Raw genomic sequence first — 15,295 nt, forward strand, 5'->3', positions numbered from 1 at the left:
GAATGTGGCCCAAGAGGCTACCCATGTGCCAGTATCAGTCCTATACCTATGTACTTACTAGTCTCACTAAGCAGACTTGGTGAGTTTAAAGTAAAAGCACAAGAAATTGGGAGGGAATACTGAAGGGCTAAGGGAGGGACTGCTGGGGAAGGGGTGGGAGTGAATTTAATGGAAACACATCAGATGTATTCTTGGAATTCTCTAACAATAAAAGGAAAGTACGAGAGAAAACCATGGAAAGTCACATGTACACAACATAATTAACATAGCATGCTTGAATATGTTATCCTTCAAAAGTTTTACTTCTAAGTCTGCACTTGCCTTAGTAACCTAGATTTTGGGATAACATCTAAAATTGCTAAAAATGGCTTATAAATCTAAGCAGTAAGTGGCATAATAAAATCAACAAATAGGTTTCAAAGATAATTTTTTTAAAAAAGGCAGATAATTAAGAAAAATGTTTAACATCCTTAGCCACTATGGAAATTAAAATTAAAATTAAATGAAGATTTCACCTTAGCTTATCAGAATTGCTATTATTATCTAAACAACATTAAATGCTAATGAGGATATGGAGAAAATGCAACCTTTATATACTGCTAGTAGGAATGTAAATTAGTTGAGTCACTATGAAAACGAACATGGAAGTCTCTCACAAAACTAAAACTAGATTATTCATAGGACCCAGCCATGACATCCCTGGGGATATATTTCAAGGACTCTAAATCAACATGTAGCATAGCCATATTTATTTTTATTGTAGCAGTATTCACAATAACCACGTTACTGAACCAGGTTGGGTATCCACCAACAGCTGAAAGAAGAAAATTGTCATTTACATACATGTCCACACCCAATGGAGTTTCGATAGCCACCAGAGGGAGAATGAGATTTTGTTTGCTGAAAAATGGATTATGTAAAACAAGTCAGACTCAGTGAAAGCCTATTTTATCTTATTTGTAGATCCTAGCTCTTATACAGATATATGAACACAAATATGCCTATAGGGCATGAAAGCCAGAAGTAAGACTGTATGAGGTAAAATGAACATGGGTTGGAGGGGAAATAAAGAGAAGGGTGTGGCATGAATATTGTCACAATATGTGATACACCTGTTAGAAAATGTCTGCAAGAGTAGTCGACTGATTATATCTGCCTAGACAGAGTAATCAGCCCTTAATAATTCTGCAGCACTAAGGTCTGTCAGATGATCCTGGGCCAGAAGGCAGAAGAACTGATGCTCCAACGTCTTGTAGTAGAGGGAGTGTCCAGGTGTTCAGAGGTCTCTATAAATTGGCTAAGGTTTAGAAGCTATGCTTTGCGCTTCCCACAATTATAGTTAACTCAGTCATTCTGGATTTCTGACTTATAGTCTCATATAGTCTATATGAAAACTTATAGTCTCATAGCCAATCCTGGCTATTTACCTTGAGAGAAAAGATTTGAGTGGATGGTTGTCAACTGACATTCATTCTAAAGCCAAGGAAAAAGCCAGGTTCAGAACTAAGTGTTTTAGTTAGGATAGATGACAGAGGTTCTGGTTAGTCAACAAAATGATAGACTGGGTATTAGGACTATCTTGTACCTCACTGGTACAAATAGGCATAATTATGCTCTAATTGTATTTTGAGAGAAAAGTTTTATTTTAACAGGAAGGGTGCTATGTAGGAGGAGCTAAGGTGGGAGGAGTACTGAGAGGAAGAGAAGGAGTAAGGAGAGGAGGAGAAGAAGGAGAGGAGAAGCTAGGTGATGAGAGAGAGAGAAGGTGGGGGACAGGGAGGCAGATGTTCACGTATCTCCACCAGTCAAAGATAGTTGATATATCTAGGTTGGGTAGTGGGTTACACCTCTGATTGAGCATTACCAAACTTATAAAGCCTTTGATTAACATTTTTAAAAAAGGGTATAAATGCAAAAAGGAAAAGGGGGCATGGGATAGGGGTTTTCTAAGGGGAGGGAATGGGGAAAGGGGATGGCATCTGAAGTGTAAATAAAATATCCAATAAAAATGAAAAAAAATAAGAAAATGTCTGCAAAACCCATTATTATGTACAATGAATATACAGATAAAAATGTTTCACTATGGCTGAATTGTTTGTGCAAACAGTAGTATTTTGTGTCGAACAACTAATTTCATTCCAGAGATCTGGAATTCTAACATGTTCTAGGTAAAAAAGTACAAACATAGATGATTACCAATGAAACCTTCATAATATTATGTCCAGAGCTTCTCTGATAGGCAATGTTTTACATTGTTATGATTTGCTGGAGAACTTAAGCTTGTCCCAATGTGACTGCATTGAAAAAGTATTCTTAGAAGTGTGAACCTAAATCTCACAGACTGCCCCATGCAGGGGTTTTCTTTGCTGAGTCTGTGTTGAAACATTTCACTATATTCCTGAGGAAAACTACTTCCTGTGTCCTGTGACTCTTGCTAGTAAATAACCAAAGCACAATACATCAGTTATCTGCAATGATTAGATATAAAACCTTAGAATGTATGGGAGTTAGAATCAGCAGAAATGGGCTTCTCGAGAAGAATGAAATTAGCTAAGGACAGATTTTATTTGCAGTAACTCAAAAGTACACAAATTTTAAGCTATGCTTACACATATAAATAGCAATGAAGTTCAAGCATGGTAAATAAGGCATTATCGACTACATGGCTCAATGATTTACCTACAGAGACACCATATAATTAACTTACCCTTCTATATCTAGTTGTACTTCTTTTGTGAATTAGAAAAGTAAAAATATTAAAAGTGGTCTACCTTTTTTATCTTGGCCTTTTCAGCTTTTTCTTCTTTATCACACTTCTTGGCATTCCTATTAAGTTCTTTTGCAGCAAACTTCAAGTTAAATAAGTGTTCTGAAAATATAGGTTAAGGTTTTCTAGTCAAAAAGTCATTTGTCCAGCACAAAGACCTGACAAATTGATGTTAAAATAATTTAAAATGTTCAGATAATATTATAATTTAAAGCAACTAATCACAAAATTTCTGAGAAATGTTCTGAGAAAAAAATATTTCTTTAAAACTTTCTTTCACCCAAAATCAAGTTAGTAGAAGATACACTATTAATTATAAAAGAAAAATAACTACTCTGAAGAAACTAGGTTTTAGCCAAGGTCAATGTCATCAGTAATAAGGTATGCTAATATTATTTACTTTCTGAAGTGATGTCATGAAATAACATATCATCATTAGTATCATAGTACTGTTGCTAAGATCAATCTCATTTGTTATAAATGAGTAGTACAGATTTTTAAGTGTCAAATTCACCAAGAAGAAGGAACAACTGAATAACTGAAGCAAATAAGAGATAGCAGAGACAATGTGACTACGTAAAACATTACTGGAAGGCTCCCAGAAACCACAAATAGCCCTTACTGAGGGAAACTAAAGCAAGGCAAAACTGAAGCAGAGATCATGCAGGACCACTGTTTACTAACTTGCTCCCCATGGCTTGCTCAGCTTGCTTTCTTGTAACATGTAGGACCACCTGCCCAGGGGTAGCAATACAAACAGTGGGCTGGGCCCTCCCACATCAATCATGAATAAAATGCCTCAGAGACTTGCCTATAGATGTTTTTCCTTCTCAGATGACTAGCTTGTGGCAAGTCAACATACATACATACATACATACATACATACATACATGAGTTCCAGAGCCTACCTAAAAAAAGCTGCATGTGGTGGTATGCATCTATAATCCCAGAACACTCGTTGAAAGGTGGGAAGGAGAAGACTAGAGAATTGCACAGAAGTTCTTGGACCAGCTATTATGGAATACACAATACAACACAAACAGTAAGAATGACCTCGCTTCTACAAAGACCTTGGCTCAAAGTAAGAACTGACCCCCAAACACTGACATCTGACCTCTACATGTGTACTGTAGTGCACACAAAAATAAATGAACATAAAATAAAGGTCAACAAAAAGAAACATTTCAAAATTATTTGTGCACACACACATAATAAATGAAAAAGGTAAGGTCAACAAATAGGAGTCGAGTGATGGCTCAGTGGTTAAGAGCAATGGCTGTTCTTGGTTTGATTCCCATCTCCCACAGAGTACCTCATAGCTACCTGTAACTCCTATTCTAGAGGATCTGATAACCTCTTCTGACCTCAATAGGTATCAGGCAACAGGCACCCACACAACAAACAGATGTTCATATATGCAAGGAAAGCATTCATACCATAAAAGGAAATTAAAATATAATTTTAAAAATATCATCATGGATTAAAAATAATAAATTACAGACAAATTAATAAAATTGGAACTGAAAAGGGAGAGACATATAACAACAGAAAATGAGGAAATACTAAAATTTAGATTCTACTACAAAAGCCTATATTCAACAAAACTAGAAAATCTGGATGTAATGGACAATTTCCTAGACAGATATCAGACACTAAAGTTAAATTATGACCCCATAAACCATCTAAACAGTCCCATAACCCCTAAAAAAAATAGCAGCAGTCATTAAAAGTCTCCCTACCAAAAATAAAAAAAAGCCCAGGACCAGATGGTTTTAGTGCAGAATTCTATCAGGCCTTCCAAGAAAACCTAATACCAATTATCTTTATAAACTTTTCCACAAAATAGAAACAGAAGGAACACTACCCAATTCATTTTATGAAGCCACAATTATGCTTATACCTAAACCTCACAAACACCCAACAAAGAAAGAGAACTTCAGACCAATCTCCCTTATGAATATTGATGCAAAAACACTCAATAAAATTCTCACAAACCAAATTCAAGAACACATCAAAACAATCATCCACCATGATCAAGTAGGCTTTATCCCAGGAATGTAGAGATAGTTCAATATATGGAAACATAATCCACTATATAAACAAACTCAAAGAAAAAAAAAGACATGATCATCTCACTAGATGCTGAGAAAACATTTGACAAAATTCAACACCCCTTTATGGTAAAGGTCTTGGAAAGATCAGGAATTCAAGGCCCATACCTAAACATAGTAAAAGCAATATACAGCAAACCAGTAGCCAACATCAAACTAAATGGAGAGAAACTTGAAGCAATCCCACTAAAATCAGGAACTAGACAAGGCTGCCCACTCTTTCCCTACCTATTCAATATAGTACTGGAAGTCCTAGCCAGAGCAATTAGACAACAAAGGGAGATCAAAGGAATAAAAATTGGAAAGGAAGAAGTCAAAATTTCACTATTTGCAAATGATGTGATAGTATACTTAAGTGACCCCAAAACTTCCACCAGAGAACTCCTAAACCTGATAAACAACTTCAGTAAAGTGGTTAGATATAAAATTAACTCAAACAAATCAGTAGCCTTCCTCTACTTAAAAGATAAGCAGGCTCAAAAAGAAATTAGGGAAATGACACCCTTCACAATAGTCACAAATAATATAAAATACCTGTGTGAATCTAACCAAGCAAGCAACAGATCTGTATGACAAAAACTTCAAGTCCCTGAGGAAAGAAATCGAAGAACAACTCAGAAGATGGAAAGATCTCCCATGCTCATGGATTGGCAGGATTAATATAATAAAAATGGCCATCTGGCCAAGAGCAATCTACAGATTTAATGCAATCTCCATCAAAATTCCAAATCAATTCTTCACAGAGCTAGAAAGAACAATTCTCAAATTCATTTGGAATAACGAAAAACCCAGGATAGGGAAAACTATTCTCAACAATAAAAGAACTCCTGGGGAATCACCATCCCTGACCTCAAGCTGTACTACAGAGCAGTAGCAATAAAACCTGCATGGTATTGGTACAGAGACAGACAGGAAGATCAATGGAATAGAACTGAAGATCCAGAAATGAACCCACACACCTATGGTCACTTGATCTTTTACAAAGGAGCTAAAACCATCCAGTGGAAAAAAAGACAGCATTTTCAACAAATGGTGCTGGCTCAACTGGAGGTCAGCATGTAGAAAAATGCAAATCAATCCATTCTTATCTCCTTGTACAAAGCTCAAGTCCAAGTGGATCAAGGACCTCCATATAAAAGCAGACACACTGAAACTAACAGAAGAGATAGTGGGGAAGAGCATGGAACACATGGGCACAGGGGAAAAGTTCCTAAATAGGCAGGACTTTAAAGTACAAAGATATAGTGATGAGATGTCAAAATACACAAAATATTATCAAGCACTATTCTAAAAAAAGGAGCCATGAGTTTAGTAGTATCAACTAAAACAATATCAAGTCAGTATAGTATAAGAAATTAAGAAAGGGATCATCATAAAAATTCATAAGATAACCTAATATTCAAAGAATTCCATATCGTTCTAGCATGTGTGTGTGTGTGTGTGTGTGTGTGCATGCTCAGTAAAAAGTTTACTTAAGGGGCTACAGAGATGGTTCAGGTTAACAGCACTCTGCTCTTCCAGGGAATCTGGGTTCAATTCCCAGCAACCACATGGCAGCTCAAAATCATTTGTAACATCAGTTCCAGAGGATCTGATGTCCCATTCTTGCCTCTGCAGGCACTGAGTATATTTGATGCATGGACATAATCCAGGCCAAATGTGCATATGCATAAAATAAAGTGAAAACTCAATTAATTGTTTGTTAAATAAACCAGATTAAGATGAATATGACATATTTTTGTCCTATGTGGACTCTAGATATATGTGTGAAATATATATATATATATATATATATATATATATATATACAAATACACATATATACATATTACATAAAAGGTAGGAACGAACTATTTATGGGGAGAAAGGGAACTAAAAAGGAGAATTTGAAAAGTAAATATTGTATATACGTAATCTGGCTTTAACCTTCTAAAACCAATACATGAAAACAGAAGCGGAGGAAGGAAGCCAGCAGGAGGAGGAAGGAGACAAGAGAGGCTAATGGAAAGCAATGTACATGATAGTACATGATATACACATATATGTATGTGTATATATATATGTATATATATATAATAAAAGGAAATATATAATAAAAACAAATGAATTATTTTGTACACTAATCAAACTTTTAAAACAATGACTTTTAGAAAATGTCATGGAAAACTGAACTAATCTTGTTCCAGTAGTTTGAGGCTATACATCTTCAAGAATATTAATTAGACATAAGAAAACTTATTAGGCCATAAACTGAAAAAAAATTGTAAGATGAACACAACTCAGTAGTTAATATATTTGCTTTCTTCATGCTTTTCTGAAAGCAATTAAAGGTAAGATAAAAATTTAAGAATTGGTGTTTGAAATCTTAAAAAATTACCTATGTATAATTAAACATAAAATGAGGGAAACTGTCTTCTCTGTTTAGCAGTGAGTGCTAATGAAGTAACTGACAGGGAAATTGTGGAATAGAGCTAATCGGGACATTCCAGCCTCCCAGCCTCACATTATAAGGAAAGACTGAAAATGATGTAAACATTTACCATATAAAATCAGGAAAAAGATATAATAAGCTTGTAACGGCCATAAATAGGGCAAAAAAAAAAAAAAAATCGGAAGAGAAAATAGTAACAGAAAACAAAAATAAATAGGGTAAAAAGAAAAATAGAACTATGGATGAAGATACTTTAAAACAATAAATCAGGGGATTAAGCCTCATGTAAAATGGATAATACTAGATTTATGATAGAAATTAACTTTAAAAGCACAAATAATTCAGAATTTCTGACGCAAAACATTAAAATATTTAACATTTAATAAATAAAGTCACAAGAACAGACTTGATGGTATTAGTGAATTTTGTCAAGAATTTAAGAAATGGCAGTTTTACCACACACAAACTTTCTGAAGGATTAGAAAAAAGAAAGAATATTTTTTTAACTTAGAAACAAAACTTTAATTAAAGACCAAATTTACTCATTAGCAAAAATGCAAAAATATTAAACACAAAAATGAGAATCATTTGAGATGGGCAAAATATTATAGATGCTTCATAATCATAGTAAGTTTACCTTTAGAATCCAAAGATGGCTTAACATTTTAAAACACAAAATCTCTCCATGCATTTCATTCACATTCGGGTATTAAGAGTAAAAATCTGCATATGCAAAGGTCTATGAAGACCCAACATTCAACTGCCAATCAAATCAACACTGAGATGAACTACAACCTGATGAAATTCTAAAGATGGAGTGCATCTAACCAAAAATTCATTAGACGTATCAGACTTATCATGAATAGTTAGAAATCCTCTTAAAATCAGGGATAAAAAATGACCTTGTTCTATTTGATCTTCAATTATAACACTATTCTGGAGTATTTGCATGCACAGAACAAGAAAGAAATGAAAAGTACTGGTTACAAAAGAAAGAACCAAACCAACATGATTTTCAGATAATACAAATATATCCAAAGAAAATTTAAATGCATATATTTCTCAATATGACAAACCTATTCCTAGTCATATATCGCACAATTTTTGCCAATATACACGGACTAGATGTTTAAAACCTGATTGTAGTTCTATTTGTTATAATGATATGAAAGCTAATCTTAATGCCATCACTAAAAGAATGAAAAAAATAAATTATGGTATAATGATATAGTAGATAGCTATATAGGAATGAAGATTTTTTAAACAATGAATCATAATTAATTTTTAAAAACTTTAAAAATAAAAAATTTTAAAAACTTTGAAAAATAAAAATATATATTTAAAACATGAAATATATCAATATGCTTTAAGAGTATATGTGTCTGGTGTAATATATAAAAAATGCACTGAAGTCACAACCGTCAACTTTTAGATAGTAGCACCTATAGTAAAGGAAAAGAAGAATTTAACTGATAATGTTTTACAGTATTTCTTAAGCCAAATAGAAGGATGTCAGGAATGTTCTACTAAACTCTTTTTCTAAACTTTCTTAAGAGGGAACGACTTTCAAAAGAACATTATAGGACTTTAAAAAGAATGCAGAATTAAAAGTTAGTAGTTTTGGGCATAGAATATGTATTTAATAAATTATCATGTACTAAGTCACTTATTTTAATTGAGAAATCTATAACAAAAACATTTGTCTTGAAAGCATTACATAAAACTCTTATGTTATTACACTGTTTCTGTTTTATAGTTTTTCAAAAATCACTAAGGTTGAAAAAATTTACTGTATATAAAGAAGCCATAGTTTAAAATAGAATTCATCGACTTACTATGAAAATTTTGAGACAGTTCACTATTTAAACTGATAGTAAGTTTTCTAAACATAGTAGTTTAGAAGTTATTCTACTACCAATGCCACCAGCCAGATTATATAATTCTCCTGATGAACAAAAGTAGAGCTTGAAAACATACAAGTAGAAAAAGGAAGAAAATAAGAGTTCAGGGAGAGGGGCTGGGCACTCTTTAGAGGTGGCTCAAAGGTTATTAGCATTTGCCTCTCTGCAGAGGACCAGACTTCAGTTCACAGCACCTCTGCTAGCTAGCTCACAACCATCTCATAACTCCAGTTCTAGGGGATCTGACATTCCTTTGGCTTCTGTGAGTACCTGCACTCATGTGAACACACACACACACACACACACACACACACACACACACACACACTCAAATCATTACAAATAAATCTTTTAAGAAAGTGCTCCATTAATAGGTGCCCTAGCATAAAACAGTACCAGAGACTGTCTATGTATTTGATAAGTAAATAACATTATGCTGCCAATTTTTTGGCTTTTTAAGTTTCCAGTATTTTAATTATTGTGTGTGTTTTAGGGAGGTAAATTTGGGAGCAAAAGAATCAGAATCAAGATCATCTGAGCTAAAAGCAACTTTAGAGATAAGTTTACTAATCTGAAAACATAAACCTATTGATCAGTGTTTTTCAACCTTCCTAATGCTGTGACCCTTTAACATAGTTCATGTTGTGGTGACCCCCCAACCATAAAATTATTTTTGTTGCTAATTCAGAATTGTCTGTACTGACATGCAGGATATCTGATATGTGACCCCTGTTAACGGGTCCTTCAACACCCTTAAAAGGGTTCACGACCCACAGGTTGAGAACCATGGCTATAGCCAGACACATAGGTAGTAACTAAGGAATACAGAAACAAAGAGGTACTCAAATGCAGCTTATCTCTTAGGTCATACTAACTGTTACAGAGAATCTCAGAATTCGTCTTCATATGGTATAGAAAGGATGACCTCAAAATAACATTTCATAATTCTTGTTAAAGACAGCATTCTGTTGATTCTACAAGCCATAAATTACATATGCACTGGCAGGGAACTGATGTAATGGGCAAATGTGAAACACTGCAAACACTGAGAACTAATTCTGGTAAAGAGGCTACACCTTCCACTGAACTTCAGCAAGGCTGACTTAACTGATTAGAATTTCCATGACTGGAGAGTTTGGAATTTTGCAGGTCCAGGGCCTAATTACAATTTGTTTTGGGCTATCTTTAGTCCCCTTAACAGCCCTTCCTTGTCCACCTCTGTCTGGCCTAACATCCTGTGACTAAGAGATAAAACCTTTTGAAATTTATTAACAGACCAGGCGCTTCACCAACCAGAAAGCTAAGTGTTCTTAAGTCCTAGAGCTGAGATTTGTCTACTGTGCTGTACCCACCCACCTGATGTTTTCAACGACACACTGCAAAAAAGCCTTGATTTATAACTTGCTTCTTTTGCTATAAAAACTCCACTAAACTATTAGCAATTTGGGGTAAACTGAATCTATGTTCCTAAGGCATGGTTAATCATACTTGGCTTCAGAATTCAACTCTGTCATCTCCTTTGAAGCAAGGATAGTTGCTTATGTTGATAGTGCCTTGATAAAAACACAACATAATGTATCAATGCTGGGAAGTCTGATCCAGGTATGTGACTTGTTTTGTTTTAGGATTTAAAGTGATTCATAAGATCTGCAATGACTAACAGCTATTTTTATTTTTAAGGAGCTAGCTATCCCTGTGTGCAATACAGCCCCAGGTGATAGCAGTCCTTCATTACCTTTTTGAACTTAAGAGTATGTCCAGTACTTATTATCTCCTTCATTGGTCTGTAACCTCCCTCAAGTCAGAATGCCTAAAACTATTATAGCTACAGATAATGTCTCCAGAAAAATACACATAGTAATATTCAAAACTGTGCATATAATCTTAAAACATTTACTAAGTCCACACATCAGCAGTCATCTGAATTTGGAGTTACTTTGCACTGGTATTTAGGTTCACGTATGTGTGACCTCTGCCCCAGATCAAAAGCTGCTAAAAGAGAAAAGTAGCATGTTTAATTTCACGTATCCACTACATGATTTGGTCTATAATAAAGACCCCAATTCAAATATATTAATAATTAACTATGAATAGAAAGTCATTTGTTCATTTTTGTCTACTATGTATGCAAATGAGCATTTGAATGGTCCCATTCCCCAGGAATTCATAGTCAGAGGAAAGAGTTAAGTAAACATCCTTCCAAGGGTAGAGATGCTTAAATAAAGGGTAAAAGGATGCAGAATGGGACAGGAGTAACTGATAGAAAACACTAATCCTAAGATTCTTATACTTCAGAAGGACTTCAGTTTAGACTAGGAAAACAGAAAGTTCCTATAAATGAGTCACACTTGAATTCCAATAGTAAAATGACTTATACACAGAGTAATAAGGGAGGAAAAGAAGCATGGACCACAGGAGTAGCCCTTAATTATTTATCTACTAATTTTTCACTCCTGTAATTAACCTAGCACTAATACCTATACATACACATCACAGTAATTAAATATGGCTTCAATTAAAATTTTAAACTGAGCTTCACCATTGTACAAAGAGTAGGTTAACATACTTAATCAAAGATGGAGAAGTTACATAGGCAACTAAATTATTTAATCACAGCCAATCTTCCTACAGTATAATGAGATTTTTACATTTTATAAAAGGGTTTCAAGGTGTTCTTCAAATTTTACTTCATGTTATTTATGCAAGATAGGTCTGAGTCCATAGTATTTCCTACCTCTATATTTTGTATGTGTGTGGGGGGGGGAGGTCTGGTTTACACATAAATGAAGCAAGTAATCATATGGTTTGCATCAAGTTAAACCTTACTACTTTATATAACAGTGAAGAGCAGGTCATTGTTATTAGGTACAGCAGTTATTTATATTGATGTTTTTTGAGCAGTATTATACAATACAGTTTTCTGGACCTGACTTGGCTGTTGTACATACACAAAAACACCCAGAAAGTTGTGGTTACTTGTACAATATCTACACAAGTTCAAGCTCATTAAAATCCAAGCACTGATAGGAGAGGTGCTGCTGAGGCCCCACCTCTAGCTGAGGAGGTACTGGCAGTTGATGCTATTGGGGTTGAGTGAAATCACTTTTCTTCAAATGGTTGCTACTGCTAGGTTGCCCATGCCTTAGTGGATGAGCCCATAGCCATGTAAATAGGAGCAGCACTAATTGGCCTCTGGGAGTTAAAAATGAACACATTAATACTTTTCATTGAAAAAAATAGTTACTACCTATTTTGTTATTGGGAATACAAGGCAGGCTAGACAAAATAAAAATAACATGCCTCTATATTTTCAGAACAAGAAATAAAAACTTTCAGAGCTATTGCCCCTAATCCTTTCAAAATTTCTAAGAAAAAAAAAAGGTATTTTTTTAAGCTACTCAAATCTCCCATACTTCAGAATATGCCCCAAAATACAATTTGGTAGGCACTACCATTTCCTTTTACTTTAAAAATACCTTTCTAGAGTTGAAAGGTGACATAATATGCTTCCCAAGTGAGTCAAGTGGGTGACAGAGGAGGAAAGCCATGCCTTAATTCAGAAGATTGTTATTTTAAGGAACTTGGGAAATAAAACTGATCTTTTGACTCAGAATTCCCTGCTCTTCACTTTATGCTACTACTGAAACTATACTACAGTCACTACTTTTTTTTTACATGCAGTAGAAACTGGACCTATCTTGGTCATCATCTTTTCATGATCTGCATCATTCCTCCAGCCTAGCATTTTAATCTTCAGCATAGCCTGGCTAGTGCTGCACAGTTATGTTAGCAAGATTTATGGATGACATAAAATTTAACCCATCAAAATATTTACCTGTATTTCGGGCTTATAACTAATAGTGTCAAAGGAGCTTCTAACATGAACAAATAGCATTATCCATTGTTTTTTTTTTTTTTTTTTTTTTTTTTTTTTTTTTTTTTTTTTTTTTTTTGCTACCTTGGAGTGGAAGAAAAAGCAATTTATTTTATTTCTCTAAAGCCAACCTCTGGAAAAAGTAAAAATTATGACAAAATGTGGTGCTATTGTGACGAAATTTTAGCAGTGAAAAAAAAATGTGTTCATGACATCACCAGGTGGCTTTATTTTTAGCCGATACAAATTGCCCAAGTGGCCATACAGGCTTGGCTGATGGACTTCATGGCTTCATGAATAACCCGAGTTTCTTCAAGTGTTAAATTAGCATGCAGCGGGAACAGAAAGCAAGCACAGTTAGTTCGGAGGTTCCTAGCAATCGCTCAACCTCATCAGCAGTCACCTGCAGTCATTAAAGGGCAATTCGCCAAACGCCGTTTGTCCACGTACGCGTTCAGAACCTACATCTCCGCCCTGAGCCATAGGCAAACTCCAGTCGCCTCCCCTCGGTTCTGGCACCATTCCCTGTCAATTTCAAAGAGGCCAAAATTCACTGATAAGGCAGGTGACAGAAATCTTCAACAAGAGGCGGTACGGGTTCAATTATCTGTCCACAGGCTCCTCTGACCCTCCCCACATTCGAGGATGGCGGCAGTGGCAGCGGCGGCGGAGGCAACCAGCGGGGGGGGGGGGGGGGGGGGGGAGCCAACCCCAGGCCGCAGGAGCCTGCCTACCCATCCGTGCCACAGCGCCCTCGCCCCACGTGCGGGCCCAAAAGGTCAAGCCCCTGGGCGTGTCCCCGGCCCCCAGCCTTCTCCCTCCCCCGGCCCCCAAGGCCCTGGTAGCACCTTGACCGACGGAAAGGATACTCTCCATGTTCGACATGACCTCTGGAGTTCACGGGGCGGGAGGAGGGGAGGGGCAGATAACACGCGGGACAAGGGCTGGGTACCCGCGAGTCGCGGGTCGCGGGCCGTTAGGGCGTGCGGAGGGTGCCGGTTGTCGCCGGTTTCGAGGGATCCTAGCCCACTTCCTGTTTCGGTTTAGAACCCGTGGTGGGTGGAGTCCCACGAGCCAGAGAGGCGGGACTGGGACGACGCCAACAAGGCTGAGTAGCTTCGGTTAGGAAGGTTCCGGTCGCTTGGGGGCGGTGGAGTCCGAGAGCTAAAGCTTAGGTCCCTCCCCCTTAGATGCTTCACGTGCGCTCAGGATAACTGCGCTCAACCTGGTCCGGCATCCCACCAGACTTCTAGTTCTTTCTTTTGTCAACCCGGACGCCGCTTAGCCTTCCGCCCCACCTCGTCCCTCAGATTTGACACTGTCCTGGGAGTCCCTCATCCCTTTCTCTTAGAACTTAAGTCTTAAAGGATGAAGACAAAGGTATAGGACTTTTAAAGTACTTTTAAAAAATTCTGACAGTGTAAAAGAACGGCTAGAGGGGTTAGTGTGGTTGATAACGTTGAGGTTTTCAAAAGGCTCTTGTGCCGTAGAGTTCTATGGTTGACAGGGGAAGGGGGGGGAAGTCAAGCTCTACTTGAGAGGTAAGGTTGCTTCGAAATTCTTTCTTATATTAGTTGGATTAATTTTATTTTTCTTAAGCGAAGCTGATATACAGTCTAAATGTAAAATCTCTATAATGGGTGGGAGCGGATAGTGGGGGTGGCGGTAGATAGAACTTACCGTTTTTTACGTTCCTTCGGAAATGTCCAGAGGTGGATTTATTAGATGCACTCTCTAGACTTAGGAAAAGAGGGAATGTTAAGCAGATTTGTGGCATTTCAATTTCAGTGTCATAGAAATTACATGTGTTACTCTGAAAGTTAGTATAATTATCATAATTGTTAAATCTCAGAACTTTGTCGTTTACCTCATTTTAAAATTCAACCTGTGGAATATATGTACAATGCTGTACACTTTTTATCCTTAGGATTTTTTCCTTTTTAACGAAACTGGCTTTAAAAGTGAATGTTTTATTATTTTGTGTTACTGATAGTTGATCATAAGCTTCAGACTGTTTTCTAACTGTCCGTGCTTCTTTAAAAGAAAAAAGAGAATCCTTTCTTAATACAAACTTCTGGGAAAGTACAGTCTAGAAATCATTTCAATAGTCAGAACCGTGTAAAGGTTATTTTTAGGTTCGAATCTTACTTTATAGTTGGAGAACAAGACTTATGAAACTGAAAGCTTTGGAAATGTCATCAGTTCTCTGTG

The 15,295-nt window shown here is 36.2% G+C and overlaps 1 protein-coding gene across 3 annotated transcripts in view; it reads right to left on the minus strand.

Moving 5' to 3' along the window:
- Positions 1-14,119, minus strand: part of LOC117694677 (charged multivesicular body protein 1B2) — a 49,137-nt gene extending 35,018 nt beyond the window's left edge. The window contains exons 1-3 of one of the 3 annotated variants that reach the window (XM_076918810.1): positions 13,933-14,071; positions 13,488-13,609; positions 2,772-2,869 (exon numbers count right to left, since the gene is read on the minus strand). In XM_076918810.1, coding sequence (XP_076774925.1) covers positions 2,772-2,869; positions 13,488-13,497 — 108 coding nt within the window. In that variant the 5' untranslated portion in view covers positions 13,498-13,609; positions 13,933-14,071. Of the gene's footprint in view, positions 1-2,771; positions 2,870-13,487; positions 13,620-13,932 lie in introns of those variants that run through there. The other 2 variants (XM_034485653.2, XM_076918811.1) reach the window with 2 other exon arrangements.
- Positions 14,120-15,295: the final 1,176 nt, after the last annotated feature.

The sequence above is a fragment of the Arvicanthis niloticus genome, chromosome X, assembly GCF_011762505.2.
Source record: "Arvicanthis niloticus isolate mArvNil1 chromosome X, mArvNil1.pat.X, whole genome shotgun sequence".
NCBI classification, from domain to species: Eukaryota; Metazoa; Chordata; class Mammalia; order Rodentia; family Muridae; genus Arvicanthis; species Arvicanthis niloticus.